The sequence below is a fragment of the Chaetomium tenue genome, assembly GCF_020726465.1.
Source record: "Chaetomium tenue strain MPI-SDFR-AT-0079 chromosome Unknown F5144scaffold_1, whole genome shotgun sequence".
Lineage (NCBI taxonomy): Eukaryota > Fungi > Ascomycota > Sordariomycetes > Sordariales > Chaetomiaceae > Chaetomium > Chaetomium tenue.
This window is the reverse complement of record NW_027117329.1, coordinates 1,922,341-1,935,211: the sequence shown is the minus strand read 5'-3', so window position 1 is coordinate 1,935,211 and position 12,871 is coordinate 1,922,341. Positions and strand designations below refer to the sequence as shown.

Below are 12,871 nucleotides of genomic sequence, written 5' to 3'. Positions count from 1 at the left end.
CGCCCTCGCCCTTGCCCCCCATCAACCCATCTGCCACTTCCCGTCCCGGCTCAAAGCCTGTTCTGCGAAGGATCGGCCGGCGTCGGGATGGCCGCGACGGGCATGCCGTGGCGGCGCAGGCGCAGGATCTCGGGGTGCCGGTGCACGCTGGGGTGCAGGCCCATGCCGATGGCCCGCCGGACCGCCTTGGCGATCTTGCGCTGGTTGACGGGCCGCAGCCCGGTGTCGTTGGAGTGCCGGATGCGGCCCATGGGGGTCACGAACTCGGAGATGAGGGAGAAGTTCTGTGAGATGTGTTAGGTTTTTTGGTTGTTGTTGTCTTGTCTAGGGGGGAGGGGGGGTGGTTGGGTGATGTAGTTGGCTGATTATGGGGGAAACACAACGCACCCGGTAGTTGTCCAGCGGACTGAAGCCCAGGATATCGACCATGTCCTTCTTCGGCGGCCGCCCCTGGCGCCACTTGCTCATCTCGGCGGGCTTCATGTCGCGCGGGGAGTAGACCTCGCCGATACGCCAGCGGCGCGGCATCTGGCGCACGTAGTTGTCGGTCGTGAGGTTCTGCCGCATGTCCTTGATGTGCGCCTGCGTCCCGTGCTGCTCCATCACCCGGCGCTGCTCCTCCACCGAGAGCGGGTTGCCCCGTTCCATGCCCGCCGTGAGCATGCCGTGGAGGGCCTCGTTCGGGTTCGAGTTCGAGCTTGAGCGGGGGCCCCGGTTTCCCTGCGTCCCGGGCGGGCCCTCACCGAAGATGTCGCGGACTGTGAGATGCGGTGCGTGGTTAGAGAGCGCCGGCGTTATGTGGTAGCTGGGTGGGGTTTCAAATCAACTGACTGGCTGCGACGGGTGCCGACGTCGAGAAGAGTCGTGGTTGTTGATGTTGCACCAGGCTGGATTGGCATTGGCGCAAGGCCGAGGAGAGCCACTGCCTGCACGACATGGTTTCTGTGATTTCTCTTAGGAGGTATCTCCTGCTGCCTTGCTGCTCTGCTCTGCCCTCTCCACCTCTTTTATCGCGACGTCGAGCGGTTGATGGCCTGGGCGGAATATTCTTTTGGCGTGCCCGCATTGGCTGGCAGTGACACAGCGGGAATCGTGTCTTGGCGCTGGCCGTGGGGTTCGTCTGAGGTGCAGGGGTTGCGGCAGGCAGTGGATTCGATGTGGGGCTGACATTCTCCCCCGGCAAAAATTCGAGATTGTCGCTATCAAACAGGCAAGTCAAGGTACCAACCACATCAACCAAGCAAGTGCACAATCATCGTCAGTCATTCGCGAAAAATCACGACATTGATACCTACCGGAGCTGTAAACTCTACACCAAGTCACCACGATGCCGCGGAAACTCAAGTTTCATGAGCAGAAGCTCCTCAAGAAGTGCGTGGGTTGAGATTGACGGGTTTCTTCTCAATGCATGATCAAAGTAAATCATCAAGTTGCTAACAATGCGGTGTGGCTAGGCACGACTTCATCAACTACAAACAAGACAACAACCACCGAGACCATGATGTCGCCAGGTAAGAACCACACATTCCATGCTCTCGTTCCGATGGTTAACTCGGGAATAGACGGTATATGATTCAGAAGCCAGAGGATTATGTACGTTCACATCTGTCGCCGACCCAGCGTCCGACTGCTTCGTCATGATGAGAAACTTGTTTCCGAGCTCACGATTGTTAACCCCAAATAGCACAAGTACAACAGGATGTGTGGTGTAAGTGCCCGTGTCTAGTTATGCCAGACCAACCCACTGACCTCTCCATCAGTCACTCCGGCAATTAGCACACCGTCTAAGTGTATGTTTGCGTATCTGCTTAAGAAATTGGGCTGTCTCATATTGACCCATCACCAGCTTCTCCCCCCAGACAACGAGGTCAGGAGGAAACACGAGACATTGCTCCTGGACAAGCTCTACGACATGGGCATCCTTTCGGTATGTGTCTAGCCTGCGCGAGTGCCCGTGAGCAACATTCTAACCCGCCACCGTAGTCCAAGTCAAAGCTCTCGCAGGTCGAGCACAACGTCACGGTGTCTGCCTTTGCGCGGCGGCGTCTACCCGTGGTTATGACACGGTATGATTATCCAGTCCTGTCTCGCCAGCCCAGGCTGCTAACCCGAGAACAGATTACGCATGGCAGAGACCGTCCAGGCCGCCACGAAACTCATAGAGCAAGGGCACGTCCGGGTCGGTGTCGAAGAAGTCCGGGACACCGCTTTCCTCGTGACACGGAGCATGGAGGACTTCGTCACCTGGACCGTCGGCAGCAAGATCAAGCAGAACATCATGAAGTACCGCGACAAGGTGGACGACTTTGAGCTTCTCTGATGGGTCTTATCTTGACCTCAAGCTCGAGCGGTTTGCTTCCATAGAGAGGGTAGGAAATCTCGCCGAGATTCTGCTGTGCGCTTGGTCTATGACCTCTGAAAGCCAGGCAGCGACCTCTTCTCACGACATCCGATGATGGACGTTCTAGGGACTACGAATACGCTCAACGTAGCGTACGGTTCACTCGGAGTGGATGAGGAATGGGGACGGACGCCATGAATGTTTAGCATCTTTGGCCCGTCACCTGGAGGTTGGCATGGAAGACTACCAGTTACCGAGCCTGTTATTACGAAACTTTGGCTGAGGGGGGCCTAGCTAGCGACGCCCAGCGGGGCATAGATCGGCTTCTAGACAGCCACAGTGCAGGAGAGGTATGCATTTAAGGCCAGTGCGTTGGCCGAGCTTATTGGGGGGATAGGAAAGCTGGGATAACTGCAGCTCTGCAATCAACAAAGTCGGATTCGGTTGCTCTTTCCACGTCCTCATTTTGTTTTAGAATTTAGTTTACGGCTTTGCACGCCTCATTCCTTCCCTTTCGGAAACCGTGGGTTAAGCGGTTTTTTCTCACTCGTCCATATGCCAAGCTGCAGCAAATTCAGGTTCCGTGTTTGCGTGCCTTATGATATTCCCATCCTCCAGTTGCTCAGCAAGCAATCACCCTATGCATTCTTAATTGAATCCATCCCCCGAACTCAACCTAAAACGTCTATTTCCTAAGTTCACGGCCTGTTGTCCTAAATGTACATTTCTCTCTTCAGGTCTCCGATTATTGACACAAGGATGGATGTGATCCGCCTCCGGAAGTGGAAGGGCAAGTCCCAGGTCCCCTTACAGAAGCCGGGGATGAGCGCAGAAATCCCAGTGCCCACGCGCTGCTCCTCCACCGTGTGCACGTACTGGACCGACATCGACAAGATGACCACCCAAGACGACGCTTCGTACAGCAATACCGAAGAGGACCCGTACCTGCGAGCGTTGAAACAACTATCGGCAACCCACCACCCTTCTCTCGACGATCTTCCACTAGACCGGCCGACTGCCAGCGATACGGCCAACCCAAGGCCACCCCCCGCGGCGCCTGCAGGGAATCAGGCCAAGAATACAGGGCGGACAATAGGGCGGAGGTACCACAGACGGACGGACGGCGGTGTTGATGTCGAGTTCGTGGATGTTTCCGCGCACCAAAACCATCGCCACAGCACCGTCAGCAAAGTCCGCTCGGCGGTTGGCGTCCATCCTTTTCACGCCGCCTTGCACAGGGACGACGAGCCCCGGCAGAGCTTCGAGATGCACCGCACTGCTATAGCTCACCCGGCCTTCCCCAAGCAGGAGGACCGAGAGGCCTGCAGAAGTAGATGGCTCCGATGGCACACCTCGTCCAAGATGAAAGAGCGGCCTTGGATTAACAACGGGCTCTTCTGAGGCCCCGGCGGCCTAAACGGAGCAACAGTCATGCCGAAACTTCATCGTCCCCCATGTAGCAGCCATTTGGGGCTCTGCAGTTAGTGGCATCAAAGAGGGTTACGGGTGCCCGTCGGGGCGTTTTCCAATCCGAAACATGCAAGGCACATCCAGAATGGGAAATTGTACACGTGTGCCTGCGTCAGGGGTCGGCACAATCGCGCCCCGGACGACAACGCGGCATTCCCGCTTCGTGCCTTGCCCTTGCATGGTAGGCCTAGAGTTAACAGGAGGGTTGGAGAACTGCGGGGAATGTATTCCATGCTAGCTCTGGCCACACAACCGTATATCGTATCGGAGGCAGAATTTCGGTTAGTCCTAGAGTCGACTTCACGTTTTGCCGGAGTCCTACTTCTTCGCCGCTTGTCCCCGACCATCCGAGGTTATCGCCGACTTCTAACCGAGCCTTGATCTAGGATATACGATAGGTATATAAAGTGAAAGAAAGAAGGACATTCTCGGCCCCCTCCCCTCCACCACCACCCGCTCACCACAACCTACCACCCAAACCTCTCACCAAAGACCAAACCAACCCCCACCATGCCCACCCACCCCCTCCCCCAAGACCTCCTCACCCTCTCCCAAACCGACGCCTTCACCCCCCTCCCCCCAACCCTCCTAGCCACCATCTTCACCAACCCCCCCTTCATCCCCCTCCCCTCCACCTTCAACACCCGCGACCTCGGCCTCCTCCCCGGCTCGCCCATCCGCCCAGGCCTAGTCTACCGCACAGGCGGCTTCCTCGGCGGCATCTCGCCCGCGGGCGCCGCCGCGCTGGCTACCGATCTGCGCATCAAGAAGGTCTTTGACCTGCGCTCGGCGCGGGAGCACGACCGGCAGCCGGATCCGGAGGTGGAAGGGGTGGAGATGGTGTGGGTGAAGCCGGGAGAGGGTGGGGCGGTGGATATGGGGTTGTATGAGGAGGGGGAGGGGGAGAGGGGGGTGGTGAGGGGGTATATGGAGGTGTTGCGGTTGTATGGGGGGGGGATTAGGGGGGTGTTGGAGCAGGTGAGGGATGGGAGGGGGGAGGAGGTGGTGTTGTTTCATTGTAATGGTGAGTTCTGGCTGTTTGTTTGTCTGTCTCTTTGTGGGGGTCGGGCTTGGTGGGTGAAGCTTCGGCGTGAACTGAGTTATTGGCTAACTGGTGGTGTGGTAGCTGGGCGTGACCGAACTGGTGTCGTGGCGGGGCTATTGCTGACGCTGGCGGGCGCGAGCGAGGAGCTGATCGTGTTCGACTACATGTTGTCGCGCATCGGGATCGAGCCCGCCCGCGAGAAACTGCTGGAGTCTCTTACCAAGGGGCTGATGAACGTCAATATCAACGCGCCTGGCTTCCGCAACTTGGCGAACCTCAGGGCGAGCTGCTGGAAGGCCTTTGTCAAGGCCGTCGAGGCCGAGTACGGTGGTTTTGAGGGTTATGTCACGGGTTTCTTGGGGTTCACGGAGGAGGAGCTCGCTAGGATCAAGAGTAACCTCATCCGGCAGAACTGAGTGTCTGTGTTGGCTAGGTTAAGAAATTCAACCTTCAGTGCTCTCCCTAAGCCCCGTTCGATCCTTGAAGCAAGTTTCACCAGATCTGTTGCAAGTTTGAGCTCAGTCGTCGTCAGTTTGCAGCCCTCAGCCCTAGGTCCATACGTTCATCGGCCCGCCCTTATCCCACGTCTGACGAACGCCTAGAAAACTGAGTTGGCAGACGAAAAGGATACAGCGTCACCTGTAGATCAAGACCTCAACGAGCACCAATGCCTGTGACGTCATCTTTGATGGGCCGCCCTTTGTCGTTGCTGATTGGCTACGCGGGTGTTGTCGTTCTAAATTAGGTAGGGTTACATTTTGGAGTCGCAACACCATCACGGCCCGTCTTTTTCGGGTGTGATGTCATGGTTGACGTTACCAGAAGGGATATCAAGATCTCGATGGTTTTATCGAGCATGTAGAATGTATATAAGTCGAGGTTTGGTTTAGCCATTCAGCTCTTGTAATTCATCATACAATTCAAACAAACAATTCACACATTGACTTGAATACTAAAGTTGACTCTCAACCACTTACACACCATCACCAATCATCAAAGACCAACCACAAACAAAACCACCAAAATGCATCGTTTCTCCCGCCGCGGTCCCGTCACCACAACCACCACCCGCCCCCACCACACCACCGGAGGCGGCCTCTTCTCACGCCGTCACGCCGGCCACCACACAACCACCGTCCCAGCCACCACCACCCGCACCCACCGCCGGGGAGGTCGTGGTATGGGCATGGGCATGGGGAGGAGTACGGGAGCAGCCCGCGTCAAGCGTGGTGGTCTCTTCTCTAGCGGACGCCGCCACCATCATACCACTGCCGCCGCGCCTGTGACGACGACACATCACCACCACCAGAAGAGGCATGCCTCGATCGGGGACAAGATCAGCGGGGCGTTGCTGCGGTTGAAGGGGAGTTTGACGGGGCGGCCGGGGCAGAAGGTACGTTTTCTCTGAGGAGGAGTTGGATGGATGGGAGTGAAAGCTAACATTGTGCTTTAGGGTGCTGGCACCAAGAGGATGCATGGGACTGACGGGCGTGGGGCTCGCCGTTCGAGGTTCTTTTAAGGGGCCAACGAGGAAAGAAGGAGGGTTGTCGAGGGCATAGCACGCTGTCTGATTAATGAAGGATGAGGTGTAATATTATGGTTATGATAGAAGGCATCGGCTGTTGTCGTTGTACATCACATTTTACGAGATACCCGAATAGCAAGAATGGAGACATCCATACACACTGCATCTTGACACATCTCATCCATTACCGCGCCCCATGCGTATGGTATATAACTACAATAAAAACAAACGCCCCGGGTCCCAACCCGCCGTAAAAATGCAACCAGGGTATCACTCAGCCGGCGCCGTAATGACAAACACAAAAACAAAAAAGAGAAGCCCGCCGCCTCCGCCAACCACCCACCCCCCATTTGGATCCTCTTGCCCCGTTGCGGGCAGAAACCACGGATCTGCCAAACTCCAATCCGACAAAGTTGTGCTTGGCCTCGAATGGGGGGGTGGTGGCGGCGAAGGGGTTGGGCACTATAATTAAAAAAAGAAAAAAGAAGAAGAAAAACACAAAACGAAAATTGAAGGGGCGGGACCCCCCGCCACAAACACCCACCCGTCGTCTCCCAGCACCCCCACCGGCCGCCTACAGCGCGCCAGGCATCACCGCCCCCTCCCCCCCCTCGCTACCCCCCCCCCCTTCACCATCTTTCTCCATCTCGGAGGCGGCCCGGTCCCGAACAAGCGAGACCGGCCCCCCCTCCGAGGCACCCTCCTCCTCACACCCCGCAGAGGGCCCGGCAGACGCCTCCTCCTCCGCTACCCCCGCGGTCGCAAGCCGGGGAAACCGGTCCCACAGCTGCCGGTGCAGCGCAGTGAGGTCGGCGGGCGCCGGTGTGGGGTGGCGCTTCCAGCGACCACCCACATCACCAGCGCTCACACCGGCCCCCTCGCTCGCACCGGCAGCTGCACCCGCACTCTCACCTGCACCCACGGCGGCGCCCAACACCCCCCGCAGCTCTCCTCCTCCCTCGCCCCCTTCACCCTCCTCCCTTTCCTCCTCTCCCCCCTCCCCCTCCTCCACCCACCACGGCACCTCCTGTTCTCCCTCCTCCTCACCGTCCCCAGCCCAAACCCAACCCCGCCGCCGCCCGCTGCTCACCCGCCGCAGCGACAGCGCCACCCGCGGCACGACACCAGCGACCCCCTCGACGGCGACGGCGGCGACGGCAGCAGCACCAGACCCCGCCTCGTCAGCAGCGACGACAGCGGCACCAGCGACAGCGACCCCCCCGTCGGCGTTGGTGGTGTTGGCGGCGGGCGTGGTGGTGTTGTCGGCGGCGGACGTGCACCCCCCCGCACTCTGGGCCGAGCCCGCGTCGGCACAGGGGCGAGCGTGTCGTGGCTCGGGGCGGGCGCCAGGCGCCGCGTCCGGGTGGGAAGTGCTGCGCGACGGGCGGAGGGCGGGCGCGCTGCTGGTGGCGGGGCTGGTGGTGGTGGTGGTTGTGGTTGCGGCGGCGGCGGCGGCGGTGGTGGTGGTCCCGGGGGCCCTTGTCGGGCTTTCTTGGGCAGCGACGCCGGCACCGGCAGCAGCGAGGCTGTTGGGGGGGAGGGGGGAAGTGGGGGCCCGCGGCGGTGTGGAGGCGGCGGCGGGGGCGTCCGGCAGGAGCGAGTCGTGGTTGCTCGCCATGACCCGTTCCGTTTGGAACGGGTCGGCCGTGGGCCGCGAGAGAAGAGCGCCGGCGGACTTGGTGGCACGGAGCCGGGTCTCGAACTCCGTGGGCGCCCGGGTGGCGCCGCGCGAGGACGACTCCGCAAAGGGATCCTCGGCCGAGGACGACGGCGATTGGGCGGGGTCGGAGGAGAGGAGGGTGTCGAACTGCGGGGTCTCTCCCAGCACTTGCAGCGCCTTCTCCCGCTTCTGCACGTTGATGCGCTCGTTTTGGCGCAGGCGGGGGCTGGGGACGCACGGGATCTCGTTGGGGGTGGGCAGCGGTTCCAGGCTCACGACGTGCCGGATCTGGTGCGGCTGGATGGGCTGCTTGGGCTTGCTCTTGGAGAACAAGCGGATGGGGGATTTGAGCTTCCTGTAGAAGCTTCTCTCTAGGAGGTGCGCGAACTTGAAACCCTCGGGCTCTGGCTTCAGCTCCTTGTTGGCGGCAAGCATCTTCTCGACCTTTGCCATGACCTCCCTTCCGTGGGGGGTAAACGGGTTGCCGTCGAAGCGCAAGCCTGAAGGGTTACCTGTGGCTGCTGTGGCCGGCATTGTTGTTGAGCTGGTGAGGCCGGTGGGGTGCATTCTGAGAGGGTCGATCGGCACATGGAAGGCCTCGACTGGTCCGGTCAGTGAGAGGGGGAGGTTCCCAGGACCAAATGGGCGGCGAGATTTAGAGGAACTACACCGATGGGAGGAGGAAGGCCGGTTGCTCGGCCGCGAGGACGTCGGGACCTCGAGAAAGTTGCCGTCGGAAGGGGGAATGCGCCCTCTCTGGGCCAGGTCACGGGCAATTGGAGAAATCTCATCGCTGTTGTTGGCTGGCTGAATGACGATCTGGGGAATGGCGATTTGGGCCTCAGGACTTCCTGGGCCGCGAGCTGACGTGCTGGTGGTTGACTCAATGTTTGAGTCGCTGGGGGTCGTGTCCACCATCTCACCGCCAGTCTGTTGGCCTTTTGGGTCGGTCATGGTATTTGACGCCGATGATTTAGGGAACAGGTTGGGCTATCAGATTCATCGAGTCAGGGACTTGAAAGAGAGTTACTCAGGTATCGCTGAGTTTGGAGATGTCGTCGATTTTGGGGAGGATCTCGCTGGTCTGGGAGATTTTGCAGATGTTGAGCCGGATTTTGTTCTTGGTAGTATTTCGCTGATACTCAGAGCTTTGGCTGATGTTGGGTATGATATCGCTGATGTGCCAATATTCGCTCCTATCAAGCGTGCTTTTCGCTGATGTTGTGCGTCTCTCTGATGTTGTGTGTTTCGCTGATGTTGTACTTTTCGCTGATGTTGAAGGAAAGTGGGTGAACGAGGAGAAAGAGGTTCAGGTGGGGGCGAAAGAGAGTGTTATCACCACGTCCACAGCCTAGAACGAAAAGAATGAATTCATCAGACGAAGAACAGGTGATGTGATGTCACTCCTCAGAAACGAAGAGGGAGCCACGTGGTTGATGACGTTCTGGTTCACTGAAGGAAAAGAGAGTGGTTTGTTTTGGCGGCGACGATTGTGGAAGGAATGGTGGTGGCTGGCCTCTGAGTAGTGTAGGCTGTAGGTGATCCGAATGGGAGGCGTGTCTTCGGCGGCCAATAACGGAAGTCGAAGAAACCGGAGGCCGGCGGGGGTGGCCCACTTTTCCGGACCGTGACCGACGACAACACCGGTGTGCCCGGCCGGCACCTCCGGTCTGCTAGGCTTTTGGGGGCTCTGGGCTGAGCTCACAGCGCAGGGTTTGAGAATCACACATTGCAGCATCGCCGTCTTTCCTGAAAACTCCAGGCACGACTCACACAGCCTCCTAACATTATTAGGACTTTGAATTGACCAAAAACCTTCCTTCTTCTCACTTGTGATCCCACCATGAGACGCCAAGCCTCAACCATGGATGTTTGGGTAGCGAAGTGGGATGGAACAAAGAGACGCAATACGCACAATAACCTCTCTGTGAATGACTGATACTTAGCACATTTGCCCTCCTAGAGTTTGGTTAAAAGGGTGTAATTGGATGAGCAGTGCAGCTGCCATGGAGACGCTCAAGGGATCCAAGAGTCGGCATTATTCCAAGTGATTTGTGCGACTGAACAAATTTTATCACTGCAGTCAATATGATTGGTACATCTGTGGAAGGAGACCCTGACCCGGTCCCTCTTTCCAAGTTATCCATGAGTGTTAGTGAAGCCTGAGGTTGTGGTTGCCTTTGGGCAGGAACCACCTAACCATGGACCTTGAGAGTTCTAGAGTGATAAGTGGTAAGCAACAATATGTGCATTTTGTTCTGATATGGCGATGTTTAATTAAATGGTGCTCAACTCCTAGCAGTTAAATAATCAATTGCTAGTGGCAAAGAAGTCATCTGATAGTGTTTGCAAGTTCAAGTGCGATCTGGTCTGGAGAGTGACTAACAACCCCTGAAGACGTATGTTAGTAAACAATGCTGTTACATACCAGGCAACGAGGCTTAGTTAAGCTTCTCCACTGTCCAATTATGTCAGCAGCGCTGCCAATTGCCCTTTGAAATGTCAGGGTCCTGATTGGCGAATGCGAATACGCAAAAGCGTACTCGAAGTGGGTCACCCCGCAAACTCCCGAGGCTGGCTGGGGACAATTGTCACCTTTTTCGGCTTCGCTCTTCGCCTTGAACCGGCTCCTCCAAAGTTGATTCAAGGGGGCAAATTTCCAATAGTTTCGGGGATTTCGATTCATTGCTTCAATCCTTTACTCTGGGTGATACAGGGGCCAATTGCGACAGTGTTGCAGCAGTCTTTTTGCGAAAGTACTGTGTATAAAGAATCTGAAGAGTGGTCCATTGCGCAATCTCACAACCAAGCTACGGACCATCATCCGCCGGCATCTGCGAGATTTCTCCGACTCCGTCTTCCTTCAAATTTGAACCGACTTACGAACACGTTGTCGACCGACTCTCTCTCTCTCAGAGCCAACCTTTTCCACGCCCATCCGAACATTCTCTCGTACTTCGAACAACATGTCGTTCTCTAGCCTCGTCCACGACCTGTCGCTGCGCGACACGGGCGCACTAAGGAGGCGCGGCGACGCCTCGGTGTCTACAGTCGACGACCGCGCGTCCCGCATCTCGACGGCGAAGTCATACACAAGCACAGCTGCCACCAGTGTGAGCATCTCGGGGGACATCAGCAGCCAACTCCACGCCGGCTACAGTCACCCACTCGCCAGGTCATGGCAAGCCGAGCGGCAACTTACTAAGGTGGGCAACAGATGCCGTCTACATGGGATGAACTACCCCGCTAACACGGCCCCGTAGTCGATGCTCATCTACCCTTTGTTCATCTCGGACCAGGATGACGAGGAGGTCCTTATTCCTTCCCTACCAGGGCAATGCCGCCGCGGGATCGACAGGCTGGTACCCTTCCTCGAGCCGCTCGTCCACAAGGGGCTGCGGTCCGTCATCCTCTTCGGCGTGCCGGTAGCGCCGGGCGTGAAAGACGCCCTGGGAACGGCCGCCGACGACCCGGAGGGCCCGGTCATCCGCAGCATCCGGCTCTTACGACAGCGGTTCCCGCACCTGTACATCGTCTGCGACGTCTGCCTCTGCGAGTACACCTCCCACGGGCACTGCGGCATTCTCCGCGACGATGGGAGCCTGAACAACCAACTCTCAGTCGACCGCATCTCGGACGTGGCCATCGCGTACGCGCGCGCGGGCGCCCACTGCGTCGCGCCGTCCGACATGAACGACGGGCGGATCCGCGCCATCAAGCTCAAGCTGATCGAGGAGGGCATCGCGCACAACGTCACGCTGATGTCGTACGCCGCCAAGTTCTCGGGGTGCCTGTACGGGCCGTTCCGCGACGCCGCCGGCTCGGTGCCCTCGTTCGGCGACCGCAAGTGCTACCAGCTGCCCCCCGGCGGCCGGGGTCTCGCGCGCCGCGCCATCGTGCGCGACATCAACGAGGGCGCCGATATCATCATGGTCAAGCCCGCCGGCCAGTATCTCGACATTATTGCTGATGCCAAGGAGCTGGGCAGGGACCTGCCCATTGCCGCGTACCAGGTCAGCGGAGAGTTTGCCATGATCCATGCTGGTGCCAAGGCCGGCGTGTTTGACCTCAAGGCCATGGCCTTTGAGAGCACCGAGGGCATCCTCAGGGCGGGTGCGACGATCATCGTCAGCTACTTTGTCCCAGAGTTTTTGGACTGGCTGTCCGACTGATGGGTTTGGGTGATGTGGGGGCGGTGGTGTTTGGGCGTTTTGGGAGCGGGATGCAATGGCAATGGGGATTGGGTTTTCCCGCATATGTGTTATAGAAATGACTCTCCGCTAGATCACACTGGCCGGATGGGCCGGCCGGTTGTGTAGACGTTTTATATTTTTATGGTTTCTCCGTCTTCCCCGGGCCCATTGTGAAACACAAGGTGTGGCCACGACAAGGCGGCCATGCCTTTCCATGATGCTTGCTTCTATATATTAGATGAGCGAACGTTGGTCATCAACGAATAAATGGCCCTAGTTTCTATCGCCTTTCTTGTTTTCGCGCAAATCCTGAAACGGCAATCGTCTAGAAGGCTTCCAAGCAGCCGGTTGGAATATCACGGAAACCAAGCAGGGGTAAGGCACAGCGGTGGGCCATCTGATCCAAGCCAAGGCCAAGTGGGCCGTTTGGCCCATTTCCCGATCCAACATCGAACCGCTTGGGTCAAGACGGCGGTCCTTGGTTTAAGCTTCATGGGAGACGCCTCCTGCGCCGCTACAGGTGAGTTGGGGCCCCGGGGCCGCGTGGGGTCCCGGAATGAGCCGACATTATTGCAGGCGTGAGGGTATGCACCACATAAACGAGAAGAGAAGAAACAAGCCATGTCGGAGCCATCTT

General features: G+C 58.1%; 7 protein-coding genes across 7 annotated transcripts; 5 read left to right on the top strand and 2 right to left on the bottom strand.

Moving 5' to 3' along the window:
- Positions 1 to 50: 50 nt before the first annotated feature.
- Positions 51 to 937, bottom strand: F5144DRAFT_588495 (mitochondrial 37S ribosomal protein bS18m; the record flags this gene model as incomplete). The annotated part of the gene is made up of 3 exons (XM_066789939.1): positions 51 to 284; positions 388 to 758; positions 832 to 937. The coding sequence occupies 3 exons, from the start codon at positions 935 to 937 to the stop codon at positions 51 to 53; spliced, it is 711 nt and encodes a 236-aa protein (XP_066648171.1).
- A 390-nt stretch (positions 938 to 1,327) lies between these two features.
- F5144DRAFT_542988 (uncharacterized protein) lies at positions 1,328 to 2,320 on the top strand (the record flags this gene model as incomplete). Its single annotated transcript, XM_066787213.1, has 8 exons — positions 1,328 to 1,371; positions 1,455 to 1,511; positions 1,563 to 1,593; positions 1,685 to 1,708; positions 1,761 to 1,790; positions 1,847 to 1,927; positions 1,984 to 2,066; positions 2,119 to 2,320. The coding sequence occupies 8 exons, from the start codon at positions 1,328 to 1,330 to the stop codon at positions 2,318 to 2,320; spliced, it is 552 nt and encodes a 183-aa protein (XP_066648170.1).
- Positions 2,321 to 2,669: 349 nt separating this feature from the next.
- F5144DRAFT_25370 (uncharacterized protein) lies at positions 2,670 to 4,032 on the top strand. The gene has a single exon (XM_066783467.1). The coding sequence runs from the start codon at positions 3,059 to 3,061 to the stop codon at positions 3,740 to 3,742; it is 684 nt and encodes a 227-aa protein (XP_066648169.1). The 5' UTR covers positions 2,670 to 3,058; the 3' UTR covers positions 3,743 to 4,032.
- Positions 4,033 to 4,118: 86 nt separating this feature from the next.
- F5144DRAFT_554452 (protein-tyrosine phosphatase-like protein) lies at positions 4,119 to 5,481 on the top strand. The gene is made up of 2 exons (XM_066787855.1): positions 4,119 to 4,835; positions 4,938 to 5,481. The coding sequence occupies exons 1-2, from the start codon at positions 4,322 to 4,324 to the stop codon at positions 5,270 to 5,272; spliced, it is 849 nt and encodes a 282-aa protein (XP_066648168.1). The 5' UTR covers positions 4,119 to 4,321; the 3' UTR covers positions 5,273 to 5,481.
- Positions 5,482 to 5,669: 188 nt separating this feature from the next.
- On the top strand, positions 5,670 to 6,544 carry F5144DRAFT_554451 (uncharacterized protein). Its single transcript, XM_066787854.1, has 2 exons — positions 5,670 to 6,249; positions 6,310 to 6,544. Exons 1-2 carry the CDS (start codon positions 5,881 to 5,883, stop codon positions 6,373 to 6,375), a joined length of 435 nt encoding a protein of 144 aa, XP_066648167.1. The 5' UTR covers positions 5,670 to 5,880; the 3' UTR covers positions 6,376 to 6,544.
- A 428-nt stretch (positions 6,545 to 6,972) lies between these two features.
- Positions 6,973 to 9,313, bottom strand: F5144DRAFT_616915 (uncharacterized protein; the record flags this gene model as incomplete). The annotated part of the gene is made up of 5 exons (XM_066791863.1): positions 8,965 to 9,313; positions 8,680 to 8,904; positions 8,318 to 8,643; positions 7,406 to 8,284; positions 6,973 to 7,128 (listed from the first exon to the last, which is right to left on the bottom strand). Exons 1-5 carry the CDS (start codon positions 8,993 to 8,995, stop codon positions 6,973 to 6,975), a joined length of 1,617 nt encoding a protein of 538 aa, XP_066648166.1. The 5' UTR covers positions 8,996 to 9,313.
- A 1,294-nt stretch (positions 9,314 to 10,607) lies between these two features.
- F5144DRAFT_554446 (uncharacterized protein) lies at positions 10,608 to 12,522 on the top strand. The gene is made up of 2 exons (XM_066787853.1): positions 10,608 to 11,247; positions 11,305 to 12,522. Exons 1-2 carry the CDS (start codon positions 11,008 to 11,010, stop codon positions 12,211 to 12,213), a joined length of 1,149 nt encoding a protein of 382 aa, XP_066648165.1. The 5' UTR covers positions 10,608 to 11,007; the 3' UTR covers positions 12,214 to 12,522.
- The last annotated feature ends 349 nt before the right edge of the window (positions 12,523 to 12,871 follow it).